General features: G+C 45.6%; 1 protein-coding gene across 1 annotated transcript in view; it reads left to right on the top strand.

The window, feature by feature from the left end:
- Positions 1,930-11,037, top strand: part of SWAP70 (SWAP switching B-cell complex subunit 70) — a 38,183-nt gene continuing 29,075 nt past the window's right edge. The window contains exons 1-2 of the mRNA XM_021403215.1: positions 1,930-2,123; positions 8,051-8,191. Coding sequence (XP_021258890.1) covers positions 2,025-2,123; positions 8,051-8,191 — 240 coding nt within the window. The 5' untranslated portion in view covers positions 1,930-2,024. The remainder of the gene's footprint in view (positions 2,124-8,050; positions 8,192-11,037) is intronic.

Here is an 11,037-nt window from a genome sequence, read left to right as displayed (position 1 = left end):
TTGGTATCCAGTGCTGCTTCCTATTTCACCTAAAATAATTTTCATGCTTAGTTCCTACATAGTTTCAGTGAGAACGTTTGGGGCATGTGTTGTAAGGGCAGAGATGAAATGGATTTTAAAATGATGGAAGAAACAAATTCATCAAGAGATACAAGGACTGATTACAGTATCATGTCAAATATGCTTACTGCTTCTTTTTACCCTGCCTTCAGTGTTTGAGACCTTTGAGTGGGGCTCTTCCGTTCAGAAACCGTAACGTCGATCATTTAACACTGCCATTTGCTTTAGATTTATTTTCTGTTGAAATCTTGCTGTGAAACGACAGGTTTTCTTCAAAGAAGGCTAAAAAGTTGTATTAAAGGTCTTCGGTTTCTGTTTGCTTCAGTGTGGCTTTACTGAAAATGAAAACGACTCTTCCAGTTGCTGTTCAGGATGACTTTCTCTGAGTTAACTGAGCAAAATCTGAGAGTTACTGATGTGTCTGAATTCTTTCCTTGATGACGATTTAAGTGACTCAATGGCATAAAACAAAGTTAGTGGCAGTTCGAATGTGTAATCTTTTGTTCTAGTTAGAACCGCCCAGACAAATACTTAAATGTTTAGGTAACAAGGAGTAATTAAGCTTCTGGAGGGAGGAGGAAGAGAGAAGTGATTGACCTCTTAGGGCTGGGCCTCAGCAGGGTCTAAGTAAAGCTTTTTCCTGAAAGTGAGTCACTCTGAGACTGAGCCAGTTTTCCCTCCCTCACCTCCCCAACACGCTTCAGTCATGCTTTAACCAGGGCGAGCAAACAAGATTAAGAATAAGCACAGCTTGTAAAGTAAAGTTGCTGAGATCTCAACTTTCAAGAAATGCAGAAGTATGTCAAGTTGCATCACAACTTACTTTTGTCACATGAATAATGCAAGGAAATTAGTTTATGTAGTGCTATCAAGGGCTTTGTGGTTAAGTGTGATCGCTGTTAATTAGTGTTACATAGACGGTGCCAGTGTTATCTTCAAAGGTTTTAAATGCAGATTGTTGGAGGAAGACCCAGACCAGTCCACTTAAAACGGATTGTTGCTTAAAATAACCCACAGTCACACTTGAGATGTGGATGCAGTTAGCCCTGCGTTTTTTTAAGTGTTTCTTTCACCATAAAAAGTAAAGGTTTTGCTCAGCAGATGCAAGCTTGTCTGCATGTGAACTTCAGATTAAGTGGTATTGCTCACTTGGTTCAATCACATATATGTAAAACAGTGTAAATGTTGTGTGTGTATATGTACACAAAACGATGTTTTAGTTTTATGCCTAGCTTGTAAGCTTCTTTTTGATCAGCTCACCAGAAGATTTATCGGGTGAGGCTTACAGGAACCAGCATTAATGAAACACTGGAGTATGGGCTACTGCCCTAGTGCTCTGAGCTTGGCTTCTCGGGTTCTTAGTGGAAAACAAGTCCTGGCAAAGGATTCAGCCATGTCATGTAAATCGAGAGTAATTGAAGGGAAGCTTGCTGGTTTCCTCCTTCACTATTACTTTATATGGAGCATTTTGTTTTCTATTTTATTGTACTTATAAAAATGAGCTGCTGACCACCCCTGAACACTGAAAAACAAAAGTTAGGTCCCTGCTCTGAGGAGTCTACATACAAAGCATGAGGTCAACGCTCAATTATCAACTTTAAGATAGCTTAATTGCTCTCCCTCTGACGTTTCATGAACCTAGCCGCACTTTGACACGCTGTTTTGTGCTCAGGGACGAGCCCGTGGCTGCTCAGTTACTGGGTGAAGCGGGTGGGTAGGCCCTAACCGACCCCTCGCGGAGGCCGGGCGCTGCCCCTCAGCCGAGGCTGCGAGAGCAGAGGGGCGGGAAACGGGCGGCTCGCGCCCAGCTCCCCTCAGCGCTGCGCGGGGAGGCGCCTGTGGTGGCTGGGCCGGACTCCCGCCCCCGGGGCGTTGCGGGGCGGGCCCGGCGGCGGCGGGCAACGGGAAGGGAGAGCCGGAGCCGGAGCGGCGGCAGGAGTGGGGTGGCGGCAGCCGGGCCGGCCATGGTGGGCCTCAAGGAGGAGCTGCTGAAGGCCATCTGGCACGCCTTCACCGCGCTCGACCTCGACCGCAGCGGGAAGGTCTCCAAGTCGCAGCTCAAGGCAAGGCGCGAGGCGGGGAGCGGGGCTGGGTTGGGGCGGCCGGGACCGGCCGGGGGCACGCGGCCGCCCGTTCCGAAGCCCGCTGGGGGGGGCCGTTAACTGTTTTTCCTCCCTCGCGGCACGCCGGGCCCGTGGCTCTGCGGCGCTGCCCTCCGCGCGGAGCACCTGGAGCGCCTGGCCGCGGCCCGTCCCCACGGCTTAGCTGTGCCCAAGCGGGATGGGCCTGCCAAGGGGAGAGCGGGGCTCCACAGTGCTCTCTTCTTTGGGTACACACAGGAGAATTAGTCAAGAGGCTCCAACTGCGCCTTTCTTCCTCGCTCGAGCTCTGAAGTAATGTTTGGGCTGTTAAAAGAGCTTCCAGGCAGCTTGCCGAGCCCTGTCCCATCTTGGCCCTGCTTTATGGGGCTGCTTTGGCCTGGCAATAATAGCAGTGATCTGGCTAAACAAATATTTTGAATAAGAACACAACACCTGTTGACATCCGGAACTGTGGCTCCTTGTTGTGGCTCTGGGCTTGCTTTGCCTGCTGGGTTTGGATGCTTTGGGGTTCGGCCCCACCACGGGCAGCATCATGCAGCACCTCCAGCGCGTGGCTGGGTGCGGGCAGCCTGTTCCTCTTCTCCATTCTTGGTAGGGGCGGCAGGGCCGCAAGGCCGGCCTGGCTCACACTAAGGGCTTTCCCTTCTTGCATTCTAGAGGAGCCCTGCTCTCACCATGCTGCCTCATGTGCAGGGCTGTGATTGCTGTGCTGCAGTCCCCATGAGGCATCACCAGGTGGGGAACAGCTGTGTGTGGGCACGCGGTGAGGACATGGCTGAAGAAGGGGCTGGTGCTGGTGGGCTCACGCAGCACGCTCCACCTGAGGTGTCAGCGTTTCTGCACTAGGATCATTGGTTGACATGCTGGGTGCTAGAGGAGCAGTTGTGCTTCCAAGCCGAAGCACAGTTATTGGTCTTGTTAGTCCCGTGCCTGCAAATGCTCATGTATAAAAAAGATAAAACAAAAACGGGAGGGGAAACTAAACTTCTCTCCTCATTGCCTTCCCAGGCTATTTTGGTGTTTTATGCTAGTGAAAAGGCATGGAAAAGCAATAGGCTTTGGTGGTTCGGTGCAGTTGTCTCTGGTGCAAAGGCTCGTAGGGAAGTGGCATTTGGGGAGCTGAAATGCTGCTTCTCCATGGCCAGCAGGAATTTGTTTTCAGGAAACCTGGCAAGAGGCAGAGAGTATTCTTCCACAACCTTTCTGGGGCAGAGGATGAATGCTGGTGCTGAACCAATGGTCCTACTATGGAGAAAATGTGAATGCATGGCTGTCGCCATTGGGGCGATAGGGCAGGAGCTCTGCCTCATTGACTTGGGGCTGTGTTGTACCAGGGAATTATTTAGCAGTGATGCATTTCTTGTCCATGTTTACAACAAATAAGCAATACCACCCCTATAAAGCAGAGAGAAGAGATTTGGAGTAAGTAGGCTAGTAGAGATCAGCAGCAATACTAAAAATGTTTAGTAGCTTAATGAGTCTTTCATTATGAAAAAGTTTGGTAAGAATCAGTTTGTTTTCAGAGAGCAGCATGCTGTATTTTTAGCTAAGGTAAAAAAAACCCCACAAGATCTGTTCTCTGTCTAATTTTGAATGTTCCCTTTTTCCACTGTGCGCTGATTTTTTTTTTTTTGTCTAATAAGTAATCCCCAAAAGTTCTACTGTTACAGCTACTGATGTTACCATTCTTCTACGTGAGTAGAAATGTTTGTATATTTTTTTTCTTACGTGTTTAAATACAATCATTGTTTTGTTACAATGCTTTAAAACATTGCTATAGCAAGGCTGAAGTATCTTTGTGGATGCAATTATAGCTGCTGTTGAGGTTTGAGTATGAGCTACATGTGAATGCTTGCTTTCCTACATTTAAATCCAATCTCTCCTTTCTTGCATTCTGCCATTTTAAAATTGACTTATTTTAAAAGTTTCTTGAATGTGTCAATGTTTAATCTGCTTTCCACCTGGAACTTGAGTGTGGCTTTAAATGGAGTTACACTTAGCAGCCAGTAACCCTCCTTGTGGCATATGTGTGATAGTGGAACTGATATTTTGTACCAGTTTGTTCTTACTCTCTCTTCAGAAGCTCTTCCTTGTGTTGCTGTGAGAGTTCTCTGCCTTGGCAGTGGCGTTATTTGCCTGTTTTGCTCCGTGTGCTGCCGTTGGACAGATTTGCCAAGTCCTGGGTTGCTGGTGCGTTACCTGCAGGGAATGCGATGTGGCCTCAGGCACACTGGCAAGGTGCAGGCAACCAAAGCTGCTAGTGAAGCCTATAAAACTTAAACTTGGCCTTTAGCCATACCTGGGATGTTACGGGGTTATTGCACCTCTTATCTACACTTTGCCCTTCTGCTAAATGGGAAGTCAGAGGCTGGTGGAAGAGGAAGGATAGTGCAATCGGGGCAAGAGGGCCCGCTGGACAGAGAGGAAGGCTTCAAACAATGCAGCGAGGCGCTGGAAAGGCTGAGAATCTGCGAGGAGCGGGTCTGACCCCGTGGGACAATTGGCTTTGTCCAGCACCGAGGGGCAGTAGGAAATTAGTCATGGTGACTCAGAGCTGCAGTCGTGCTGCGGGACTGCACACGGGGCTCGGTGTGCACGCCCTGGTGCGGCCAAGCTGGCATCCGTGAGCCCAGGTCTGGTGGGCGAGGAGGCTGTGCTGCAGAGGCGCTGTGACGTGGCCTGGCCAGAACGCCTTGTGGCTGTGCTAAGGGCTGCTCGGTGCTGGTTTCACGCTGATTAGGCGAGGAAAAGGGAAAGCACTGTGAGGGCCTGCTTTGGCGGGCTGGCTGCTGACATGGATGTTGGGGAGAGATGAGCCAAGAATGTCCTGGAAGGAATTCACACGAGGCCACTGAATGGAGCTGTCGGGGTCTGTGCTGCCAACGTTTTCAGGCATTAAAGAGAGATGGGGGAGGGAGGAGGCCCCCCAAAAGATGGAAAAGAAAGGAAAGGAAAAATACGGAGGAACCTGATAATAGTCACTGTAGAAATAATCTGTCCTCTTAATGGTCCTACTGTCATCTGGGCCAAATTTTTGTTACTGGGCAAGAAGTAGCGGAGCTCCCGTCCCTCTTAGAAATGCAGATCACTTCTATGGACAAGGTTAAATGGAGCCACTCAGGTGGTGACAATTCCACGTGCATGAGGTTTTGGAGAGGCCCAGTGGGCAGCAGCTGCAGTGCATAGAGCTGGGCTGGGGTTCAGCCCTCCAGTGAAAGCAATGTCCGAAGTCTGTAGCAGTAGCTACAGAAACCTTTGGTGTTGGGTTATCTATCAGTATAGCAAAACACCTCCCGTATTTCTTTGGTACCCCTGGGCACCTCTCTTAGAAAACTTCCGATTGAAAAAGGAAAAAGGAGAGCGGTGTCTTTGTGCACCCTCTGCAGAACACTCGTGACCCACTGTGGGCTGCAGCCTGGGGATCCCCGCTGGATCTACCTGCTGCAGCTGTAGGTTGTTAGACAGGCATCCAGAGCACAGCAGGTGCCGGGAGAGGAGAAAGCTGCCCAGCAACCACACGGCACTGGGGAATAACCCTCGCTGGTGCGAAACCTCCTCATGGTTGATAGAGCTTCAGCAGTTTTCCTACCTTAATTAATTCACTACTTGGCTATTAGTTGTTTGGAGCTTTTTCGTTTGCTTTGTTCTGTTTGATTTTTCTTTGCTTCTACAAAAGAAAATAGATCATTAAAGATGAGTCTGTGATGGTCCTGATAATGCAATCTGAAAGAACAAAACAAGACAGAATGAGACCTCAGAGCGGAATTTTTCAGGCTTGCCCTGTGAGGGAAGAAATCAGCTGGCACTGGGCCGTGTTGAAGAATGGCAGGCTTTGGCAGGCGTGGAGGAATTTCCTGAGCTATGAAAAGAGCACTGGGTACAGAAGAGATGGCAGATAAGGCAGCCCTTAGAAAAGACTGAAAGTGGAATTCTTTCCTGGTAATTGATGGTTGGATGCAGAAAGCACCTAACTTTCTGACAGCCAAAGCACAGCAAGGAAGCCAAGGGCAGAAGAGGAGTACGTGGAGGGGATATGATGAGAAGGTGTTTTGTTGAACATTTAAGTTATGTTGGTAATATGTTCAAATCAGTAATGTTTGTAGAACGTTTTTATTAGCTACATTTATAGCTACTGTATCCTCTGTATTAGCAACTGTAGCCTAGGTGCAAAAGTGAGATCCCCTTCCCCCTCACAGAAAGTCAGGAATCCCTCCGAAGCCTTAAATAGAAGGGGAAACACTCATGATGGCATGTTTTTTCCCCCACATGTGAATCACAAGGACTCAAATACTTGGTACAGTTTGTTTGTTAAAGTAAGGATAGATTGGAGAGAATAGACTGCTGATGGAGAGTAGTGTGAACTGTGGTAACTCATAAATACTGTTTTGCTACTTTGGGAAATACAGTTTTTGATGTGGTAAGGCTGATGCTATTGTTTTCCCGTTCTTTAACTTTGCAGCTGTTAGATCTTGTGGCTTAGTGCTAGGATGCAAGTATTAAAACATGTTTCTTTTGGAGAGGTGTGCTTTTCTGAAAGAAATGGAAACTTTCAGAGTGTGTGGAGAGTAATTCTCCGCTGAACTGAACTTTTATTTTAGGCTGACTTTGTAGGACTTCATGCCAGTTAGTGCTTAGACTCCATGTGTCTCCTTAGCATATACATGAAAAGTAAATGTATATTAGTTTATCCGGGGACAGAATAAAAGACATTTCAAGCGTGTAGCACGTGTTTGATTTCCCAGACTTTGAAGACTTCAAGCTTCCACTTCTTATTTTGCGGCTTCTGCCTAATTTTGTTTTACCTGTATTTCTGCCTTTGGTTCTCCTTTACATTTTTCAGCACAGAGCATTCTTGGGCATGCAGAGCTGCATCCTTAACCCAGCTCCTGCCACTGGTATGCAATCTCAGAAGCTTAACCCTTCGTGGTCCCCAGGGTGGCAGTGTGCTAGGGGGTGACCTGGCTCAGGAGGCGGTGTGAAAGCAAAAGAAATGTCCCTGTGTCTTTGTGAGAAAAGTGCTGGTGGCACAGGAGCAGCTGGTACTCCGGCCCTGCTTTCCTGTTGTTGGCACCGACGCGTTAGTTCGGTGTTGAAGCAGTTAAGATGCATAGGCTGCCAGTCAGTTTTCAGTAATTCTGTACTTCCTTAAAACTAATCGAGTGTGTCGCCTCTTCTTGAAGGCCATTTCTCAAGAACAGACGTGAGAGCTGGTGGGCGTTAAGCTCTTGACATAATTCATGCAAATACCTTTTTAAAATAAAAATTGTAGAAGCACATCTAAGCTCTTCCCCTTTCCATACCCTTTCTTTTCTTTTATCGTCTAAAACTTGGGGTGAATGTTGAAAAGTAACCCAAAAGCAAGCAGATGGCAGAGACCTGTAGTTAATACTTTAATTGCAATGGTCATTTTTTTGTGAGCTAAAGGTTGCATATTGGATTCTTTTCTTTGATACTTGTTTTCACTGGATAATAATTACTTATAATTTCCGAGGCTGGCTGTTGGTGGTCATTTTCCCTAGCTGTCTAATTTCACAGTGTACATGTTACTTTGGTGTTTCTTCATGCCTCTCCTGGCTTTCAAATGCATAAGAGTATGCATACAAAGGACAGCTTCTATAGCAATGGATCTGTTTGTAATCACCATTGTAACTGTGTGAAGCAGTCAAATCCTTGGAGTCAATTTCTTTTAGTTAAAATTTGGGTGGTTTTTTTTTTTTTGTTTTGTTTTGTTTTGTTTTGTTTTGTTTTGTTTTTTTGAGAAATCTTCAGGGCAGAACTGACACTGACATGAAGGTGCCATTGTCTGCTCACGGTCCCGTGAATCACAGCTCTGCTCTGGAGAAAGCGCAGCCCGACAGCGGTGTCACTGATTTCTGTTCTGTCCCCAGGTCCTTTCCCACAACCTGTGCACGGTGTTAAATGTTCCTCATGACCCGGTGGCTTTGGAAGAACACTTTAGGGATGATGACGAAGGACCGGTTTCCAATCAGGGTTACATGCCTTATTTAAACAAATTCATCCTGGAAAAGGTAAGTTTGGGATTCTTGGGTTCTGCTTTTCCCTTTATCATTTTTTTAGTGTCATTCCTTAGCGTGCTGTCCTTACAGCAGGCCTTTGCTTGCAGGAAGCGTGCTGGTCTGAAGGCACTGGACTGTGAGTGTCTCTGCAGGGTTGTTTTGGGGCAGTGCTCTGGAGTGTCTGTGCCTTAAAATGGAGGGGTGTGCTCTGCTTGACTTCATTTTTCTCTCCTTGGTTTCCATTTCCTGTTATATCTGGTTGTTCTCTATGCTGTGCTTGTGCAGAAATGCATTCATATTAGTAAAATGGCACGGTGTGAAATTATTTGGAAGTGCCTTGGAGCTACAGGTTGTCTCACTCCATACTGTGGTTATAAAGGAACGTTGCCATAGACTCATCTGCAAACAGGACAGAAAAGATATCTTTGTTGTCTGTTCACGAAGAATTTTAATAAATAGATCCCCCTCAGTGTTTATGGTGGCTAATGTCAGGAAGTGCTGCAACGTTTTGCCTTGCCGAGTTCTTTCCCTTAGTGTTGGAGCGCTCTTGAGAGTTTTGTGGTTGCATGTTGGTTGTTGTTTTGGGGGAAGCTCTGGAAAAGCCAGCAAGGTTTCCCCCGTGCAGCTCTCCATTTTATTTTAAGTAGAGGCAGGCACTGGGCCAGAGCTGCTCCCTGAGGGCTGTCTGTGTCAGATTTAGGTTGAAATTCCTGAAAGAAAAAAACTATCACGCTTCTTTTCTAACAGCTTTGGTTGGGAGACTGGTCTAGGCAGTACACACTTACTTGCTTCGATACCACTGATTGCTCGTGGAGGCTGACTCCAGAAACCTTCAAACTTTGAGTTGTGGCTGCAGAGATACACGGATGGTTACTTACTTTTAAATCGTCAAGTCCCAGTGTGACCTCCCGCTGGAAAGTCACCCATGTGACAGTTGCAGATTATGCAAGCTCCTTAGCCACGTTTTGATGATTTTTGCTGCTGCTTTAATCTACATTTAATACTGGTGGAAAATATGATATATGGCTGAGATGCAGTCTGTCAACTTGGAAACAGGAAAAGCTTCGTATATCTGGTTAAGCTCTTCTGCCTCTCTAGTCTGTGTTTGTCTCCTACCCAGAGACAGAGCCCTGTTCCCTGTGTGGGAGTTGCTGACCACGGATACACTTTAACAGTATCTACTTGCTGTCTTGGCTGCTTGCTGTGGGGCAATCTCGCTTCATCCGTAGGAAGGTTATCATCTCATTTCCACTTAAAGTTGGCTGTCTGAACTCCTGTAACGCTCAGCGGAGACTGAGCAGCTTGTACACAAATTGAAAGAAGAGGCATTATTTTGTTCTGAGTGAAGGATTGTAGCTGTAGAGTCTGAACCACAGGTTTGTTGTTAGTAGCATTTGTAGGCAGTAGCAAGCTATTGAGTCAAAGAAAGAAGAGAGGCGGAAGGCTTTTTTCAAATGTAAGCACGCTTTATTGTTAAAGGGTGTATAGGGAGAAGAGTTATGGAAATGAGCAGCAACTGCATTTATTAAATAACACTTTGATTTGAAAATGAAAGACCTGGCTACCAAAACCGGTTGGTATGAAGTTACAGCGTGTAGCTACTCTGAGGCACCTTCTTACCCCATGTCAAAAGCAAAGGACAAGCTACCTTGCTTTCTCGTGGAAAGAAAGAGCACAGATGTGTGCAGTTTCTTGTGTTGCTTTCATTTATGCGCTGCTCTGACTTCTGATAATTGCAGGATGTACCAATACCACTGGTTTCTCCTAACAGTTACCTGAAAATGTTAAGGAACAGGATTGTCCGTAACTTCACATTACTTATCCTAAATGTCTCTTTAGAGTTTAGACATAGTATTGGATATCAATGAAAGGCTTTAGACAGAAGGCCACTTTTGTGCACTGATTGTGACATCTCATCTTTCAGAGATGACAGCATGCAGTGGGATGAAGTCACCAGTTCACGGCACATCTCCTTTGTTCAAAACGAACAAACAAAAAGCAAACACGAAACTCCTTTTTTTTTTTCATTCTTCTAAAGCGTAGTCTGTTCTTGATGAGGTGATCACAGAACAGAATCATGAATTCATACTAAGTTAAGGTGCTGAAGAGGGACCAGTACTTCATACCCCCAGATACAGAGAAAGCTCTCTCAATTTCTGGTCATATTTTCTGGTGAATTAATTGCTTTGAGTGAGATCAGACAAGAAAACTTCTTGATCTCAAGACGTTTTGCTTTAAAACATTAGCAAAATATTTGAAGAATGAGTCCTTAGATTTCTTTTAAAACAGATGTGTACCCGTGACTCTTAGAACTTCATTATAATTGTATTGGTAGGACTTTGTAATCTTCTGAAGTAACTCCTGTTGTACCCTTAAGTGCATCTTAAGTGCATGATTACTTTTTTTATTTTTTTAATGCTGGCTTACTTTAAGTTACCTTGCAATAAAGCCTCTTGATATGAAAGCAAACAATCATCAAGAAAGGCACAAATTGGTAGTCTGATGAGACAAGTAGGTGGCAACTAATTTCCTTTGTCCAAATAGGAAAGTTGAATAAATAATTTGAATAACTAGCATTACCTAAATGTTGATCTCCACTGTTACTTTGCAGGTAGATTATGTCTTCATAATCACTTTTACCCGATTTCACAGTCGTATTTGCCATGTTCTGTTATTAATAATTAATATCTTTCAATACCAGTTGAAAATGTTTTGTTTTTAGTAATGTTGATGGCGGTACTTTACAACATGCCTTACTTAGCAGGCAACAGTTATAGTCGGGGCAGACAATGAAGGACATCATCTGAAACCTCATGTTATTTCATCTTTCAGACAACTTAGTGTAATGTAAATGCTAT

This window comes from Numida meleagris, chromosome 6, assembly GCF_002078875.1.
Source record: "Numida meleagris isolate 19003 breed g44 Domestic line chromosome 6, NumMel1.0, whole genome shotgun sequence".
NCBI lineage: Eukaryota > Metazoa > Chordata > Aves > Galliformes > Numididae > Numida > Numida meleagris.
The sequence above is the reverse complement of the archived record's forward strand: the minus strand, read 5'-3'. Positions and strand labels throughout refer to the sequence as shown.